A 20,457-nucleotide genomic window follows, 5' to 3' on the forward strand; every position below is an offset into this window, starting at 1 on the left:
AACCAACCGATATAATCGCTATTTTTCGCGATCGTTGCTACTTGGGTAGGGAAAAACGCCGTACCAATGAGCCGTCAGACGTTGCCAAGTTTCCTCCGATAAAAACCGAATATACTGGGAAAATCGCGGATATTATTTTCTAAAAATTTCAGACAATTTTGTGCGCAATCTAATCTAAAATATTTGAAACTTTCAAGGAAAAATATGCATGACTGTCGTCAAAAATACGTGTTTTATCGCGGGAAATTTGACAACTCTCGAATGTTTATACGCCATTCTTCCTTAGCACGGCAATATTGTTCGGCCGATGAAGTAAGCAGCCGTGTCAGAGACTGGCAATTTTCCGGAGAATCCAAAAATATTGCGTGCAAAGAAACTTCTGAAAAACTACAGAAGTAAAGGGAAAAGTTTTACACCTTATTGTGCGTGAAGTGATTCACAACCCAAGTACTTACATCCATACCGGGCTCACCTACCGATGTTATAGTCATTTTTTGCTCTTCCCTTTTTTTCCCCTCAAAAAATTGATGCGAGGGTATGGCGGGATGGTTTTTCTCGCTGACATCGCACGCAACTTTTAGATCGACTCGGCTCATTTATAAGATAGTGCGGACAGCATTCGTACGGTCCTTAGAGCGAAGTTCGCTCATGAGTGTCGATTATATTGTGTAGTACGTTGTTATGCGTAAAATTATTTCAAGATGATGATAATTCGATTAGTGTTCGTGGCCTGTACTTGCATATCGATTATTCTTGGTTATGGTGATCCTGGCGTAGAGAACACGTCGCTCACTCGGGACGAGTTCCAGAAGATTTTGCAAAAACAGTTCGAAGAAACTCAAGCTCAATACATTGAAATGTACGGACCGGATGCTACAGCATCTCTGGTGAGTTATATTTACATTCATTTTTTTTTTTTTTTTTTTTTTTTTTTTTAAATGGATACTTACCGTAATGGTCACAATGCCGTCATACTGCGATTAGAATGGAGATGTTTCATGTGTGAGGAATTTGCGATTTGACTGTTGATTCTTGAGTAAAAGTTCGCGAAAAACACGATGGTGCTACTGGCTTTCTCTGAAATCGACTCCCAAGCTCAAAAAAAGGTCTCAAGTTGAGGCCAAAATGGAGGGGATATCAAACCCTACCCCGAGAGTCCACCTCTACATCAAAACAATCTCTCCATGCAAAGATAGGGAGCAAGTACATTAGCAGGGTTGCCGTGTTTTTAGTTTTGAAGTCCCCAAATAAAGTGGTAGCCCTGTCAATGTATTTGCTCCCTATCTTTGCATGAAGAGTTTGTCTTGATGTAGAGGTGGACTCTCAGGGTAGGGTGGGATATCCTCGGCCATTTTGGTCTCAACTTGAGAGCTTTTTTTGAGCTTGGGACATGATTTCAGAGAAAACCGGTGGCACCATCGTGTGACGATCACCTCTCTCTTTGTGCCGTAGTATCTTGATTTATTTTGCGAGGAAAGCTCCGTACTTTAGAAGGATGCCTGCCATTCCTAATATGTTGGAGCGCCTTCAATTTCGTATGATACTGTGCAATACCTCTGGTGTGAAATAGTTGCTTCAGACGCCGTGGTACGCTGCGGCGCGGCGGGGGGGGGGGGGGGGGGCAGAGAGCGCGAAACGCGCATTGGCGCCTACAAACCTAACAGGGATACTTCACGCATTGCGCAATGCGTGAAGTATCCCTGTTGGGTTTGTCGGCGCCAGTACGTCGCCGCTCTGCTTATGGTTAGGCTCTAATATTTAATATCGCGGAGCCAGCGTTTTTCAACTCATGATTTTGAAATGTTTGCACACTCTGTATGGACTATTCTCATTTTAATTGATGAAAAAAAAAATGTTTTAAAGGAAAATATAATGTGTGTTTTGTCAATGTTAAGGTAGTTCCGTATCAAACTTAATGATTTCCAAAGCACACGAATTTCTACACAATTTCTATTAACCAATGGCGATAAAGTGTAAAGCCCGGCGATGGGAACTATAGCCCGACTGTATACTTTTTTATAGCTTCGTGTAGCCCGGCTATATGATTTGCTCCGCTTTCTACAGCCAGCTATATGATTTTCAGTAGCCTTCTTCAGTCGGCTATAAGAACTCCTATGGTATTTTGAAACGCAGCTCCTATCGCCAATTTTTACCAGGGACTCCATAGCAGTGCATGCTTGAACACGTAATACTTAACAACACACGTAACAATACACTTTAATACACACACCTGATTTATTAGTGTATTTACACACACTATAATACTTAATACTTAACACAAGTTAATACTTAAGAGGGCTCTGATATAATGACATCAATCTGTTTCCCGTGTATGCTTGCTACCAACAAATTACCCAACATTATCAGCATAAAAATGTACTAATTGTCATAGGCGTACCTAGATCATTTTTCTAGGGGGGCCTGGCCCCCCTACTACCGGGGGATCTGGGGAGTATGGAATACCCCTTGGCCCAAGAGAGTCCGGGGGGTCTCCCCCGATAAAATTTTTGAAATTTCAACTCTATTTGGACGCATTTTGAGGCCTCCACGACGCAGATTTTCCATTAAATTCTGCCGAAAAATCACGTTTATTTTTTTACTTTCAGCAATACTTTCGAATTGTTGCATTGAGTATATCCGGGAAATTTTTGAAATTTGAACTAGATCTATTTTTAGAGAAAAAGCTCATCCAAATGAGCGCAAATTATCTCTCAAGAGACTTATGGGATCGGGGGAGTCGGCAGTCCCTATCTTCACCGTGTAAACTATACTGAGGCTAAAGGTACATTTTTCTCAGGTTCAACTGGACGGCTTTTCAAAACTTTGAAAATAGATATCCATACTATGGATTGTAATCACTAAACCGTTTACAAAAATAAAAAATAAAGAAGAAAAAATAATACCTATATTTTGACATCTTATAAGGACATACCTCAAAACTTTTATAAAAACTGAACAAATTTTTCCTCCGCATTTTCGATTTGTTCGTAGAGACAAATCACTGCCAGGAGCAGGGCCGGATTTATCTACTTGCCGCCCATGGGCCACCTGCATTTTGCCGCCCCCTTCTCATTCGTTTTGAAATATCAATAAAAACCATCAAATGAACGTGCCAGCGGAGGAGGGGTGCATAAGACGCGTTTTCTCGTGTTGAACACATTTTTCGGAAAAGCCCAGTCAACAATACTAGCAAAAGTTCGCGGAACTTTGCGCGAAAGTTAAGTTTCGTAAACCTATCTCTGTGCGGACAAGGCCTTCTTTTCATAAGAAATGAACAAAAAAATTATGAAAGAACAAACATAAATGTGGATTAATGATTTTAACTTCTACCGCCGCGCCACGCAGACCGCACCGAGTTTGGCGCAATGCGTGAAGTATTCAGACAGTCTCGTAGGCGCGATGAGTTTCACGCCGACCGCTGCTGAACGCACTGTGTTTGCCGCAATGCGTGAGGTATTCATGCATTCTTGTAGGCGCTATCCGTTTCACGCTGTCCGCAATGACCGCACTGTGTTTGATGCAATGCGTGAAGTATTCGTGCAGTCTTGTAGGCGCTAATACGTGCTACATGCCGATCGCCGCGCCGAGGACTTCTCCTTTTCATCTCAGGGCCTCGTCATCATTTCTCTCTAAGTCGCCAAATTTCAGGCCAAATTGCGTGTTTGGTTTCTCTCGTAACTCGACTAATTAAAGGTGCTCTCTCTTGTATCATTGAAAGACGACAAAATTAGAAATGACTATACTCTCAGGAAATGAGAGATTTTGTCGCCTTCTATCCTTTGTAATTTATTTTTCTAAAATCGTTTTTTTTTTATACCTACATTTAAAAAAAGCGCAAAATTTGCCGTGGCCCATGTGACCACCCCCTTAATCCGGTCCTGGCCAGGAGCCCATTTATCACAGGACCCAAGTAGAGCTCTTAAAAGATGCACTAATTCTTTAATTTCTCAGCTAGTTCTGCATGAAATACCTTGCAAATTTCAAGATGTGATATGTGATGTGTCCCAAAGATCGCCGGGCAGACGATCTTCAACCCTTGTCACACTATCAAAACTAGCCATCAAAATATCGAGGTCAGGTGTTATGATTGACTTATCCGACGACTTGGACTAATCACAGCACTTGACCTCGACATTTTGATGGAGGATTTTGACAGTGTGACACAGGCTATCGAGAGGCTAACCGCTAGCTAACAGTCTACAATACCACTGCGATGAGCTTTTTTGAGGGCTTTACTTTCGATCGCGTGTTACGGGCATTGCACTGGCTTATTCTCAAATATAGGTATACTGTTCTGCCGTACTAAGGAATAACGCCGTATGAGCCATCAGGCGTTACCAAATTTCCTTTGATAAAAGACAAATTTCCTAGTAAACTTATGAATATTTGTCTTCCAATTTTTCAGGAAATTTTGCTCGCAATTTTACCCAAAGATTCTGAAAATTTAAAGGAAAAATATTCATAACTTGCCTCAAAAATAAGCATTTTATCGTAGGAAATTTGGCAACTCTCGAATGTTCATACGGTGTTCTTCCTTGGCAAGATAGTGTTGAAAAGGTACTCAATATCTCTTGCGGACCTCTTTGAGGATGGATCTCTTCACTTTTCTTTTAATCGAAATGTAATACATATCGATGACCGAAGTATGAAACCACGCATCTCCATTACGATGTTCAAAAATTTTCGCTCAGGTTTTATTTTATCCAAAAGATTCAAACATACTTTACCGCTTGAAATTCACACAGAAAATTCTACGAGAAGAGAGGCAAAATCAAGATAAGTTTCAAAGAGCTTACAAGGGATACCTATTCGGAAAGTGAGTTAATATTTGTTATATCTTCTAAACTAATGCAGATAATTTAAATCTGTAAAAAGCGTTTGAATGTTCATAATCTCAGCATTTTAAAATGCTTCAGTTTTTTAAGGCCTTGTCTCCACGGGACGTTTTCATGGGATTTGTCCTAAGTTCGAATCGCAGGAATGAAACTTCTGGGATTTTTCCCAGTTACCGTCTCCACGGGACGGCGGCCCTCATACAGTCCTGCGACTAGTTTTCGCGGGAAGATAAATTGGTTAAAGTCGAGTGTTTAACCGGGATCAAAATAATAATTGCACTCAATTGACAATTAGACACATTATTTTAACTAAACAAACATTAACAATGTAGTAATGAATAAAATATCGCACAATTCGTTTTCACTTCTTCTTATCTCAGTGGGTCCTAGGGGTACAAGTACCATACTTGGTACTGGGAAAAATATTGATTAACTCAATATTTTTCCCAACTTCATAAGTGGGATTTTTCCCTGGGACAAATCTCGTAAAACGGCTCGTGGAGACAAGGCCTAATGCAGATAATTTAAATCTGTAAAAAGCGTTTGAATTTTCATAATCTCAGCTTTTTAAAATGCTTCAGTTTTTTAAAGTTGGTCTCCTGAGTGCTGAAGAACATCAATTTTCCCACACTCGTCTCTCGCCGCCGCGTGTCTAAAATTTACCCGCCAGGGTCGGACTGGCTCGCATCTGAGGGCGTAGACCCTTGGCTAGTAAAAGGGGCGTAATGTGATATTTCTCGATGGGGCATCCCCTTCGTGGAGAGGGGTCCAGAAAATTTTGGCAAAGCAGCACAAGTTTACGCTATTTTCAGGTTCAAAGTTTATTAATCGCACAGAGTAAAAATTGTAAAATTGAACGTATTGAAGTGACCGACCGACTTCTGAAATTAAAGAAAACAAAAAAAAATTAAAGCCACTAGACGCATCCAAGCACCATTATTTCCATAAGAACCGTGTCAGTGCCGCGGTTTACACGGGCTTAAGACGTGGGTCTAAAAATCCATCCTAAAAAAGAATCATGCAAGAACCTGAAAAAAGAAGGGAGAACGAGTATCAACACAACCGACGACAAGAGAGACGTATTCGGGCCTCTTTTTAACTTTTCTCCCGAATCTGAGCGACACCTCATTGGCAGCATATAACAGAGCATTAAGAACTCACGCTTCGCGTCATCGCGCCTTCAATTTTTCAGATGCAGCACGGACGTCCATCAAATACGAATAGTTGTATCTCTGCGCCGTCGTTAACGCGCAACCTTTCCCTCGTTTTATTTCCATATTGTGGTTGTTTCCGTTCGTCTTATTTGTAATGTTGCTTTAAACTAGAGCAGAGCATTGCGAGTTCACGACACACGCTATCGATTCATATATTTTTCATATGCAATGTGGACATCCATCTTGCAAGAATAGTTGTATCGCGTTTACACTTTAGATGTGTCTCTTACTTTTGAATTTCGAAATAAAGTAAGGTTAAGTTTGCCCGAGATATGATATGATATGTCCAAATCAATAGTCATTTTGAAAAGGAAGAAATATGTTTAAAGGTCTCTCAAGAGGTCTATACAGTGTGCGTAAGTCTAAAAATCGAACCGGCTACCGCTTCTACGGGAGTTACACATAGAGAATGAAGGAGGGGGATGATGAAGCGCCTGTATGTCAACAAAAAGGTGCGACAATTTCACGGAAAAGTGTTTACGCTTCAGAAAGAAGTTCTTGGACCTCTATTCACCATTGTGCGAAAAAGCACCTCTCTTTACTCATAACTCTCTCTTCTTCCGTTCATTTAAGAAATTTTCCGCATATATTCTTGGTCGTAATTTTTTTTCTTTTCTTATTTTGCTATCTGTCAGAGGGGCGCGTTTTTGGCGCGCCAAGCGGGCGTATCTGCGAATGGCAGATTGGCCTTGTGGCCAGTCCGAGCCTGTTACCCGCGTCTTTTGGGGGTGCTCAGTGAGTGTTACTTATTGATTTATTAGAAAGAGGCACAACTCTTGGTGCTGACAGAAACTGTGATGTCATGAAAAGGCTCAAATCAGCAATCGCAAGTAAACACCCTGGCCTTTTGTCTCGTCAAGTCTTGCTGCTTCATGACAACGCTAGACCCCATACAGCTCATGTGACCAACCCTTGCTGACCTCCTTTAAGGTGAATCGATGGACGCCATATTTTGTGTCAGAACGGCAAGCGATATATCGCATGAATTGGTTCCATTTTTTCAGCTACTCGTCATTTTTCTCCAATTTTAAGATCGCAATTCTGTTGTCAGGAGACTAAAGCACTCACTTACCAATTTTAACGAAGAAATTCAACGAAATAAAGGCGTGGTTTTTTCAGAGAGAAAATATCGCATTCGAGTGCAGTTTCGATATCGGTATCGCCACTTTGAATCTCTTTGTTAAAATTGGTAAGTGATTGCTTTAGTCTCCTGACAACAGAATTGGGATCTCAAAATTGGGGAAACATGACGAGTAGCTGAAAAAATGGAACCAATTGATGCGATATATCGCATGCCGTTCTGACACAAATTGTGGCGTCCATTGAATCACCTTAAATGGGACCTTTTCCCCCCATTCCCCTTATTCACAAGATCTCTCCCCAAGTGAATTACTAGTATTCAGTGAGCTAAAGGGGGGTTTTGGCGAAAAGCATTCCGCGGACGACGACGAGGTGAAAAAAGCTGTGAAAAAGTGATTATTCCAAAAGCAGGATCGACAGTTTTCCGCTGATGGAATGAAAAATCTCGTGTCACGGTATATAAAATGTGTTCAACGAGATGGGGGCTACGTAGAAAAGTAAGGTAGGGTCTTCTCAAACATGAAACTTTTCAATTTTGAACAAAAAAATGTTGACAATTTGCAGAATGAAGCCGCATGCTACCGTCATGCGACCTCCCCAGTGCCCGTAAATTTTGGACGCACAGTGGGGAGAGACGGGTGCCCTGCCCAAGTAGCATTTCGCAACGGAAAAATCGCAACATATTGCGATTTTATCGGCGATAAAATCGCCAGGCTCATCGACATCTGAGCGATTTTTCTCGATCTTATCGCAATAAAATCGCGCTTTTATCGCCCGACAATATATCGCGATATTTTCTAAATAAAAATCGCGTTAAATGGTGATTTAATATCGATTTTATAGAAGAAAATGGATCACGATTTTATCGAACCAAATATTGCGATGTGCAGCGATTTAATCGCCGTATATTGCAATTGTTTAAGCGATAACATCTCGATATTTTGCCACTGATACGATCGCGATAACCAACCGATTAAATTGCTATTTATCGCGATCGCACTGCTACTTGGGTGTGGGGAAACTAATGTCACTATGCGCTCAGAAGTCCAAATTTAAAAAAAATGAAGTTTTTTATAAAGCTGAGACTGAGAGTATGATAATTCAAACGCTCTCATTCAGGTTTAAATTATCCTTATTTATTTAGAAGATATGACGAATATTAATTATTTTAAGAATACTCCTCGTACGTTGACATGTTTTCCAAAGAAAAAATCAAGTACGACAAGAAGTCTGCGATGTCGCAAACGGAAATGCGTAGTTTTGCACTTTGGCCTTTAGCGGCGGGGGGGGGGGGGGGGGCGTATTGAAGCTGTTTGAAGAACGCGACTTTATGAGAATGTTTATAATTTCAGCTTGTAACAGTCTGATACTGTGCCTGTTTTTATGCAGATTTTGTTTGAAACTCAGCGCTCACATTTTATGAGTATTTTAAAACGCAATGAAAGTACGTTGAGAGATGAAATATGGCGGTTTTATACATAGACAAGCTACTATTTTTTCGCAACCCGACAGCCAAGTTTCATAGATTCGGGCTTAGCAAAAAGCTGAAAGTATGCCAATTCCAACACTGTGACTCGCTCATTTTTTGTCGAATTTTTTTTGGGAGAAAAATGGGGAAAGTTACCCGTAAACATCATGTTCGTAAATCGACCGACGCAATTGCAGCTCAGTGATTACCTCTGGTAATAATGCGTCATACTGACAGTCTAGGTAAAAGGGCAGACTCTGCTTAAAAGCTCCGAAAAAAACCAGTGGACGTGGACGCTACAACACTTGTTCCCTCGCCAGAATTTAATGTGAAACACACATGACTTAAGGACTTACGGAAAATTTCCAGATTAAACCCATGAGTTGTGATGTTGCGTTTGTAATTAAAACTCTCCACTTCCAAAAAACAGATGTCTACTGGAGTTCAATCAGGTGTTAGACTAGATTCAGGACGTTTGATGACTGAATAATTCGTCAACGAGTTTCGTATATTACAACGAGGAAAAATTTTTGTCGAGATAAATACTTTCATCGTATTATCTAACGTCATCCTGTAAAATTAATGCAATTCGTCTAGTTTTAGTTTTAAACCATGTAGATCGAAACAAGAATATACTTGTAGTAGTTACGATATATTTAAATAAAATTATTTAAAAAAAAGGAATAACATAAAATAAAATAAATACTTTCAGTTTGTAAAGCAAATTAGATCCAGTTCCCTACTCGGCATCGGCTCATCTTGGTTTTCCTCTGGAGCTTAAAAGTTGCATATAAAATTTCTGGTGCACAAACTGATTCCACAACTGATTTCTGGTTTTAACAATAACTCTACCTATTTTATGGGTTGATTTTGGAAGTTTTCGATGTGTTTAACGATAAGTGTTTTCAAGGGTGAGCCACAACCCAACCCAAGTAGCAATGATCGCGATAAATAGCGATTTTATCGGTTGGTTGTCGCGATTATATCGGTGGCAATATATCGAGATATTATCGCATTAAAAATTGCGATTTATGGCGATTAAATTGCTGCACATCGCAATTTTTGGTTCGATAAAATCGAGATTAAATCGTCATTTATCCGTAAGTCCTCTTATGAGAATTGAACGAAAAAATTATGAAATAACGAACATAAATGTGGTTTAATGATTTTAACTTCCGTCGCTGCGCCGCGCCGCGCTGACCGCGCAGTGTGCAGTTTGACGCAATGCGTGAAGTATTCATGCAGTCTTGTAGGCGCTATGCGTTTCTCGTCTCGCCAACCGCTGCGCTGCTGGCCGTACTGTGTTTGACGCAATGCGTGAAGGATTCATGAAGTCTTGTAGGCGCTAATATGTATTTTATGCCGACCGCCGCGCCAAGGGCTTTCTCCTTTTTATTTCAAGTCCTCGTCATCATTCCTCTCTGCGCTAAGCTCCAGGCAAAATTGCGTTAGTTCCTCATCCTTTCTTAACTCGACTAATTAAAGATGCTGTCACTTGTATCACCAAAAAACGACAAAATTAGAAATTACTATACTCTAAGGAAATGAGAGATCTCGTCGCCTTTCCTCGTTTTTAATTTTTTTCCAAATACGATTTTTTTATACCTACATTTAAAAAAAATGCAAAATTAGCCGCAATGCACCGCGGCCCATGTGGCCACCCCCTAGATCCGGCCCTGCTCACAAAAGCTGCTCGGACAAACGAGTTTTTTTCTTTCGAAATTCTCTTCGTAGCTAGTATTTCTGCACTTCAAAAAGGTATTTTTTAAAGCAGTTTTCCAATTAATAGTAGAGAAGAGTTGGGTCAACTACCGATATCAATAGCCTGACTAAATATATTTTACGTAGAGACGGACCTAAGATAAAAAAAAATTGCCTAAAACGATTTGTTTGGAAAGGAGTAAATTGGGGCCCTCCCCCCCTCCTCCTATTGACTATAGTGGTCGAGCAGAAAATCCTAGACTTTCCAGCACTACTTACGTAGAAAGATGCTATTTTGCATCTAGCCATCCGATGACGTCTGAGATGAGATCTGAAACTAGGGGGCTATGCCCCCTGGCAGCTACGCGGCCCAACCCCCAGAAGACGCTTCGCGTTTTCTAAGGCCCGCGTCGATGTAAGAACGACCATAAAACATAAAAAGAGTTTCATACTCGACTCTCCTTTATTCGATCTCCTTCTGGCCGGGAGCAATTGGACCAATAGGAATCAAACGAAAAAATCGGCATTTATTTCAAACTTCACGCCAAGACTGAAACGAAACGAAACTGAGTGTTTCGTCGCTTTTGGATAGTCTGCAGCAAAGGTGCATAACTTCGATCATTTATCCTACTAATAGACCAAGATTCAACATTTCCCGCTTATTTCAATTTTCCGCTAAATTTAAAATTTTTTCAAATTCCTGCCATTTCCCATTGGCGGGAATTTCAAATTTTGCCCCCCCCCTTCTAAGTTTTCTGGTCTCCTCTAATATAAAACAACTGGATCCTATTTTCAAATTCTGATTACAGCAAGCTCATTCAGGGACTATCACTTGTCGATAACCGCAAAAATCATGGAAAACGGCCCAGTAGAACGCTCAAACGAACTATGACAAAAAAAAAAAAATTACATTGTTTAAATGGGAGAATTCGCATTTTTGCCACGTAATGTAAAAAAACACGGGTCTTATTTTCAAAATCTGAATAAAGCGGGCTAATCTAGAAACAATTGCCTGTCGATAACCGCAAATATCACGAAAATTGGCGCGGTGGAACGCTGGAACTAACAATAAGCGTTACCAGATACGCAAATTTAGGAGGCCTCGGAGCTTATAGTATAGAAGATAGTATAGATGATTGTAAAAAAAATATACAGAAGTTTCGGAGAAAACAGACCCAGAGATCCGGAGTGCTGATAGAACGCAAAGAAAAAATTAACGCTGAAGCTGGATTAATACTTTGAACCGAAGAGGGCATGAAACGACTACGTTCCAAATTGACGCAATCCTCAAAAAAAAGTCTGAAAACTCGAAAAAGTATAACTCTCTAAAAAATTTCTTGGTAGTACCACTCAGCAGACTTTTTACCCTCACTCATCATCACTATGCAGCATGGTAAGGAAATTTCCAGGCTTCGCTGTTTTTCGCTTCATCATTTAAATTTTCAGAGGAGGGGGGGGGGGTCGTTGTTGATGGCATTTTCTAGAATACGAGGAAAACAGCCCTGTGACAATGTGTCAAACAAAATAATTGTAACCCTATTGCAATAGCAAATGAAAACACTTGTCTTGCGACGTGTAAACTTTCCGCTTCATTTAAATCACAATTTCTCCAAGCGTGTCTGTTTTTTTTTTTTTTTTTTTTTTTTTTGCTTCAAAAACCGCAAGCATAACAGACAGGAGGGTCGAGGACAGTGGTGTGGTGTGCTTTGACAAGTTTCAATAAAACATACTGATCGTCAAGTTTCTCGATAAAAAATGTTTTGTTGAAACCTTTTCTGCCGTGCTACAGGAAGAACGCCGTATGAGCCTTCAGACGTTGCCAAATTTCCATCGATAAAAACCGAATTTACCGCGAAAATTGTGAATTTTTTGTTCCAAAATTTTCAGTCAATATTGTGCGCAATTTAATTTAAAATATCTGAGAATTTTAAAGAAAAATATGCATAAATTCTGTCAAAAATACATGTTTTATCGAGGTAAATTTGGCAACTCTCGAATGTTCATACGGCGTTCTTCCTTAGCATGGCAGTTTTGGCCTCTGCCTGGCTTCATCATGAAAAGTGGTGAAAACCGCTGCAAATACCGCAAGCGATAGACAGGAGGGTCGATGACAGCGGGCTGATTATTGAAATTGATAGACGAAGCGATAGACAAAAAGGACACAGGGAGTATGGAGCGATCCTATTGGTTGAAATGTGCGGTCCCTGTAGACGGAGGGAGAAAATGATGGACCAACTATCGGGTTTCTCGTGGGTTGCCGTTAGTTAGTCTATTACCTACTGCCTTTGTCCATTGCAACCACCCGCTTGCACCAATAGGATCCCTCCATGTCCCTTTGTCTTCTTTGTCTATCGCTTTGTCTATCGCTTTGTCTATCAATTTCAATAATCGGCCCGCAGTGTGCTTTGAAAATTTTCGAATAGAGCAATGTTTTTCGATGATCTTTGTTCTTTCAAAACATACTGATCGTCAAGCTTATCTCGATGAAAAATGTTTTGTCGGGACCTTTTCGCCTCTGCCTGGCTTCATCATGAAAAGCGGTGAAAGCGGTTCAGGTGTTAGCACCACAGGTTAATACCACAAGTATAGATCAACGGCCTATCCAACGATGACGCAATCCTCTCCTGCTTTGAAAAAATGAAGAGCCTTTAATTCTCACTGGCTAATCAACTCGGTCTCGTTCAAACGAGCACGGTTCGCAGAACTTCGGGCGAGCTTGTTCCGGGAACTTATTATAACTCAGCTATAACTTGTTCCCGGAGCCGATATAGGTTTTTGCCTCCCTATAGTTATAAGTCCCCGAAGTTATAAAAAAATCATAAGAACAAAATGTTTTTATTTTTCAAATTTACACACTTTATCGGTGTCTCTTGGTCAGAAACAGCACTTCTGAAGAATGAAAAAAATTGAATTCATATGAGTTGATCTTTTCTACTCTCATAAGTAGAATATCCTGGTGATATGAGTAGAATTTCCTCTCATATGAGTAGGATTTCTTCTCATGGGTGATTTCACGATAACAGGAATAGTTAAAATGTGAAATACCTGAGAAATAAAAGTGCACCAATTTTAACAGGATTTCATTACCTCATTCTAAAGGTATTAAACTTCCTTTTTCCAGCTTTGGCACGCTCTATTTTGATTCAGTGCAAAGTTAAAGTGATTGATAAACAAGCCATTGAATCAGGTATCAGCGCTTTCCGCGGGACTGCTGGAGGTCCACGCAAACATGGCGGCCCTGCCAAATTGTGTCGGTTACGTAACAGACACAGCGTAACCGACACTCAAAAATGTGAGATTAAAGATGATACAAAAGATGAAACTTGGCAATTCTTGAGTTATGAGGTGGAATTAATGCTGCCTTAAAAGTTTTCTAAACTTTGGAGACTTCGTTTTAGTTTAATACTATTAAATTGAGGTTTTTGCGTAGTGAGGAATTAGTGCTACACACGTAAAAATCACTGGTTTTCATAATAATTTAAGTTTTCATTGTAAAAAAAACTGACTTATCAGTAATGGTTTTGTCAAGAAGACTTCAGCGAACAATTTGATGGCAGTTTTGAAACTCCTGACTCCATCTGGCGAGATAAACACTGCACTTAATACAACTGCAAAAATTTGTTGCCAAATGTGGCGACACCTCTTTCTTATGACTTTTCTCGCTCAATAATAAACATTTCAGTTCAAACTGGCAATTTTCTTGAACACTAGAGTCTCTTTTCAGCAAATATTGCTATAAAGAGTTCATGATCAGTACTGATATGTTACCGCAAATTGCTCTTTTGCTTCAAAATCGGGGTTGGCGACGCGTAACCGACCGGACATTTTCGGCCTTTAAAGTCTCATATTATTAAATATAATAATAATTCATCATATTTTTTAGCATGGATAGGTTCAGGGACATCATTCCTATTGATTAATTAATTTGGTTTTCAATCGTTTTGCCCTATGTCGTTCATAACCCACGGCGACACGACTATTCCTATTATCGTGAAATCACCCTCATATAGGTAGGAAGTTCTACTCATGCGAGTTGGCGAATTCTGAGTAGCCTACTCGTCATTTTTACCAGGGCCCTGGTAAAAATTGGCGATAGGAGCTGCGTTTCAAAATACCATAGGAGTACTTATAGCCGACTGAAGAAGGCGAAAGGTTATCATAGCTGGCTGTAGAAAGTGGAAAAAATCATACGGCCGGGCTACACGAAGCGATAAAAAATTATACAGCCGGGCTATAGTTCCTATCGCCGGGCTTTACACTTTATCGACTGGCTGTTGCTTTATCGCCATCGGCTATAAAAGTCTAGAAGAAATTGTGTAGAAATTCGTGTGCTTTGTAAATCCTTAAGTTTGTACGGAACCACCTTAATATTTACAAAACGCACATAATATTTTCCTTTACTATACACATTTTTTTTCATCAATTAAAATGAGAATAATCCATACAGAGTGTGCAAACATTTCAAAGTCATGAGTTGAAAAACGCTGACTCCACGAGATTAAATATTAGAGCCTAGCACAAAGCGAAGCGGCGGCACACTGGCGCCTTCAAACCTAACAGGGATACTTCACGCATTGCGCAATGCGTGAAGTATCCCTGTTAGGTTTGAAGGCGCCAATGCGCGGAGCCGCAGCGTATCACGGCGCTCGAAGCAACTTTTTCACACCAGAGGTATTGCACAGTATCATACGAAATTGCAGGCGCTCCAACATGTTAGGAATCATATGTACATGTTAGGCAGGCATCCTTCAAAAGTACGGAGCTTTCCTCGCAAAATAAATCAAGATACTACGGCCCAAAAAGAGAGCGGTAGTCCAAAAACTCACTAAGTCCTAGCATCCGTAATTAGTAACGTCTAGCATACACTTTATCGCCAGGTTGTTGCTCAGTCGCCATCGGCTATAAAAGGCTCTAAGAAATTGTGTTGCCGGCTATATGTAGAAGCTATTGGAAATCTTACAGCCGGCTGTATAGGTCTATGGTATTTTAGAACACAGATTCTACTACCAGTTTTTACCAAGGGGTAGCCCTTTGGGGGAGGGGGTGCATTCTTCTAGGGGAGGAGGAAACCTAAACTACTCCCCCGACAAAGTACTCCCGTGACCACCGAAATTCTTCGAAGGAAAAGATTCGATGGGCGCATGCTCTTTTTAATTTCAATGAAAAAAAATTCTCAGTGGAATTTGTGATGGACCACTAGACAAGGTACGAATTTCAGCATTCTGATACATGATTCTCAACCAAAATTTCAAGTAGAATACGACGCGCATAACGAAAATTACCGAAATCAACTCCTAACTAAGATATTTAATGATTATTGATGCGTGAATTCAAACCACCCCATTCATGAAAACTCAATGCTCTGCGTGATTCACATCGCGCGCTAAACGTTATCATGACAGTCTCTGCGATATAAAAATCTGACAACCTCAATCTTGACGCTTTGGTTCAGCTGTAGCAAATTGCTTATAGTTTGAACAACACATGATGGGAAATGAACATTACTCGATTGAGAAGCTTGTTGAAACCGTTGTAGTGCGCGATTTGACTCACGTAGAGCTTTGAGTTTCTTGTGAGCGGGCAGTTCAAATCCCTCGTAACCAATGTGACATAAAAACGTTAATATTTTCGTTTGGAGTTTGTTTCATTAGTTTTCGTTGCGCAAATCGTGTTTTACGTGAAATTCTGGTTAAGAAACATGTATCAGAATGCTTGAATTCGTACCTTGTCTAGTGGTCCATTTTGCAGAGTTTTCTCAGAGCAGTTGAGCATTTTCAGGCTCATTCGGAGTTTCTTCCTTGTGATTTTTCAGTGTAATTCTTCAATGCTGGCAGCGAAGCGGAAAGAGGAGGCGGACGAAGCTTGCGAAGTAGAGTGCAAAGCCATCTCTGAAGTCTGTCACAAAGGCTTTGAAGCATATCCAACATACTACTCGGTCAAGAGACTCCACCGAGAGTGCTACGGCTTCACAAGTAACCAAATTTTACAATTTTGATTTTTGTTTTCACTGATTTCTCCTCGAACCCCCTTTCAAAGCCGAGCTCTGATGCTAAAATGGGTCGGTTGTACTGGTCTTATAATTGTGTTTTGATGCTTGATTCTTGTAGATCAGCGAAAAACAATGAGCTATGCCCAAACAGCGACTTTCTACGGTCTATTTTAACCGAAATATCGCGCTTTGAAGAGTTCGGTTTATGACGTCATCCACCGCGGTAGTGACACCCTTCACTGGAAAAAAAAACTGGAAATTGACCAGAAAATGGACTCTTGGTTCAATCAGATTTAAGCTTAAATCAAAAGGAAATCCGCTCAAATTAAAACGCTTGGTTCTTGATTTAAGCTTAAATCTGATTGAATCAAGAGTCCATTTTCTTGCCAATGTTTTCAAGAGTCTGGACTCTAGATCCAATGTGTGTTTTTTTTACCAGTGCGGAGAGTTGCTGTTTGGACAGAGCTTGTTGTTTTTCTGTGTCGAGCGCAACCGACCCATTGTATCCAATAAAATCAATATTTTGAAAAACCTGAAAAGTCCAGATTCCAGTGCAAAAAAATGAGTTCGTTATTACTCTTTTGTGATTTTGAGGAAAAGGTTCGATTCGTGTTGAGATTTTTAAACTGCGATCATGTTTTACGCCACAAATTATGCCCGCGTCGCACAAACTCGTGTCGTGAATCTTTCACGCACAGAACTTAAATCGAGTTCCGTCAAGTTTTTCGCCTGACGTTAAAAGATCGTCCATTAAAAAATACGTTCAGACGTCATCCGCTTCCGCGGCGCCGCGCCGCACAGTGGATCGAGTCAATTAGTGAGATCGGACATAATTTGGAAACTTTAAAAGCTTATAATTCCTTTCACACAAAACTTTGAGGTTTTAAAAATGGTTCCATTGGTTTCCAAATTTTTCCAATATTGGTTTTGGTTTGAAATGTTTTTTTCAAAGCACGTGTACCCCTTAAAATTTAAAATATGGCGAAAAATCATCGAAATTTGCGGTTTTAGTCAATGATTTCATGTCCGACCTCTCCAACTGATTCGATCCACTGTGCCCCGGCACGTATCGTGGTTTCATCCGATTTCACCTCGCATCGGTCTCAAAACAAACCTGCCCTGGTAAAAATTGGCGATAGGAGCTGCGTTTCAAAATACCATAGGAGTACTTATAGCCGACTGAAGAAGGCGAAAGGTTATCATAGCTGGCTGTAGAAAGTGGAAAAAAATCATACGGCCGGGCTACACGAAGCGATAAAAAATTATACAGCCGGGCTATAGTTCCTATCGCCGGGCTTTACACTTTATCGCCTGGCTGTTGCTTTTTCGCCATCGGCTATAAAAGTCTATAAGAAATTGTGTAGAAATTCGTGTGCTTTGTAAATCCTTAAGTTTGTACGGAATCAACTTAATTTTTACAAAACACACATTATATTTTCCTTTCCTACATATTTTTTTCATCAATTAAAATGAGAAGAATCCATACAGAGTGTGCAAATATTTCAAAGCCATGAGTTGGAAAACGCTGACTCCACGAGATTAAATATTAGAGCCTAACACAAAGCGGAGCGGCGGCGCACTGGCGCCTACAAACCTAACAGGGATACTTCACGCATTGCAATGCGTGAAGTATCCCTGTTAGGTTTGTAGGCGCCAGTGCGTCGCCGCTCCGCTTTGTGTTAGATTTAATCTGGCGGAGTCAGCGTTATTCAACTCATGATTTTAAAATGTTTGCACATCCTGTATGGATTATTCTCATTTTAATTGATGAAAAAAAATATGTATTAAAGGAAAATATAATGTGTGTTTTGTAAATATTAAGGTGGTTCCGTATCAAACTTAAGGATTTCCAAAGCACGCGAATTTCTACACAATTTCTTACAGCCTTTTATAATCGATGGCGAAAAAGCAACAGCCAGGCGATAAAGTGTAAAGCCCGGCGATAGGAACTATAGCCAGGCTGCATAATTTTTTATCGCCTCGTATAGCCCGGCCGTATGATTTTCTCCGCATTCTACAGCCAGCTATATGACTTTCTGTAACCTTCTTTAGCCGGCTATAAGAATTCCCATGGTATTTTGAAACGCAGCTCTCATCGCCAATTTTTACCAGGGTATATAGCTAATCGATCATTCACGCCTTGCCACTGATTTTCTTTGTATGTTTCGATGATTCCGACACGTTTTTACGATTTAGGTGGCGAGTGCAAGAAGTTCATCTACAAATCCAGTCCGTGGACGTATTGTGATTGTTACGGGAAAGACTTCCGCAAGTCTGCGCGGTACTGTCGCTCCCTGATCTTCGGCGTCCGGGTCGGCTCCAATATGTACACCTACATCTCCAACGGGGTCAAACACTACTGGGCTTGGAACAAAGATTTCATCGCGCGCCAGAAGAAAGAGCGGGAACATTACGAAAGATGGTACCGGGAAAACAAGGGTCTTTTCGAGGATGAATGGGAGGCCCGACAAGCCTACAAGGAACAAGAGCGCGAAAAATTCCTCCGTCGGGAGCCCTCAATTCTAACCGGAGGACACGGCGCATCCTTTTTCAAATCCCCAAGCTCGAACGGTTCCGGATCATCTCGCAGTCTCAGAGTCGAATCTCCAAGTAGAGGTCCCAGGAAAGGTTCATCGCCAGGAAGTCGTAAGAAAGGTTCGCCATCAGGGAGTCCTAAGAAGAGTTCGCCGCCAGGAAGCCCTCCCAAGTAGCAGTGATTTGCGATAAATACCCTAGTAGCAGGACAAATTTTTGTTTTTCTAGAAAAAAGTATAAAATCAAACATATCGACGGTGAAACTACCAATTAAACCACGTATCTCGTTTGCGGTGTTTAAAAATCTACGCTCACATTTTATTTTTTTGAAGAAGACCGAATCAATATCATTCCTTGAAATTTTCACGGAATTTTCTCCGCACAAAGAGGAAAAATCACAGAAATTTTCAAGACTGGATGTCGAGTAGTTTTTCATTTAAAAAATAAAGTATGACAGGAAGTCTGCGACGTCGCAAACCGAGAGACGTGGTTTGGTAGTTTCACCGTCGATATCTAAATGATCGTTTTATATAAAAAACGTGTAACGCTTATATATAAAAAAAAATCAAAGTTCAGACCTGACCGTAATATATGAAAAATGATAAAAGCTAGATAAGGTAATTTTTTTTTGTACACACATTTTTTATTTTTTTATAACGCATGCATACGAAAGTGTTAAAAGTGAACATTTTTATGTAACGATAATATAAAAAAATAGGTCATCATTTTCGTGAGCTTTTCGCGAATTAGAAGAATTTTTAGTATGTTCGCGAAAAGCTCACGAAAATTTTAACATTTTTTTATATAATGGTTGCATAAAAATGTTCACTTTTAACACTTTTTTATGCATGCATTATGTAAAAAAAATTAACTTTCGTATATCGACGGTGAAACTACCAAACCACGTATCTCGTTTGCGGTGTTCAAAAATCTACGCTCACATTTTATTTTTTTGAAGAAGACCGAATCAATATCATTCCTTGAAATTTTCACGGAATTTTCTCCGCACAAAGAGGAAAAATCACAGAAATTTTCAAGACTGGATGTCAAGTAGTTTTTCATTTAAAAAATAAAGTATGACAGGAAGTCTGCGACGTCGCAAACCGAGATACGTGGTTTGGTAGTTTCACCGTTGAATTATCTAAATGATCGTTTTATATAAAAAACGTGTAACGCTTATATAAAAAAAAAATCAAAGTTCAGACCTGACCGTAATATATGAAAAATGATAAAAGCTAGATAAGGTAATTTTTTTTATACACACATTTTTTATTTTTTTTTATATAACGCATGCATACGAAAGTGTTAAAAGTGAACATTTTTATGTAACGATTACATAAAAAAATAGGTCATCATTTTCGTGAGCTTTTCGCGAATTAGAAGAATTTTTAGTATGTTCGCGAAAAGCTCACGAAAATTTTAACATTTTTTTATATAATGGTTACATAAAAATGTTCACTTTTAACACTTTTTTACGCATGCATTATGTAAAAAAAATTAACTTTCGTACATAATATTTATCTTTTCCTTCTGTGGTTCTGCTACTAGGGTAGAGCTTTTATCCGTATTGGTTACTGCGATTATATCGGTGGCAATATATCGAGATATTATCGCATTGAAAATTGGATATATATG

At 39.9% G+C, this 20,457-nt stretch overlaps 1 protein-coding gene across 1 annotated transcript; it reads left to right on the forward strand.

Annotated features, from left to right (window-relative positions):
- Positions 1-300: 300 nt before the first annotated feature.
- LOC109040210 (uncharacterized) lies at positions 301-19,443 on the forward strand. The gene is made up of 3 exons (XM_019056030.2): positions 301-887; positions 16,111-16,270; positions 18,484-19,443. The coding sequence occupies exons 1-3, from the start codon at positions 702-704 to the stop codon at positions 18,996-18,998; spliced, it is 861 nt and encodes a 286-aa protein (XP_018911575.2). The 5' UTR covers positions 301-701; the 3' UTR covers positions 18,999-19,443.
- Positions 19,444-20,457: the final 1,014 nt, after the last annotated feature.

Source organism: Bemisia tabaci, chromosome 9 (assembly GCF_918797505.1).
Source record: "Bemisia tabaci chromosome 9, PGI_BMITA_v3".
NCBI lineage: Eukaryota > Metazoa > Arthropoda > Insecta > Hemiptera > Aleyrodidae > Bemisia > Bemisia tabaci.

Excerpts from the sequence above, each read along its gene's own strand:
- LOC109040210 (XM_019056030.2), top strand. The coding sequence starts at position 702 with ATGATGATAATTCGATTAGTGTTCGTGGCCTGTACTTGCATATCGATT. Across the intron at positions 888-16,110 it reads CGGATGCTACAGCATCTCTG|TGTAATTCTTCAATGCTGGC; the intron begins GTGAGTTATATT and ends GTGATTTTTCAG. Across the intron at positions 16,271-18,483 it reads AGAGTGCTACGGCTTCACAA|GTGGCGAGTGCAAGAAGTTC; the intron begins GTAACCAAATTT and ends TTTACGATTTAG.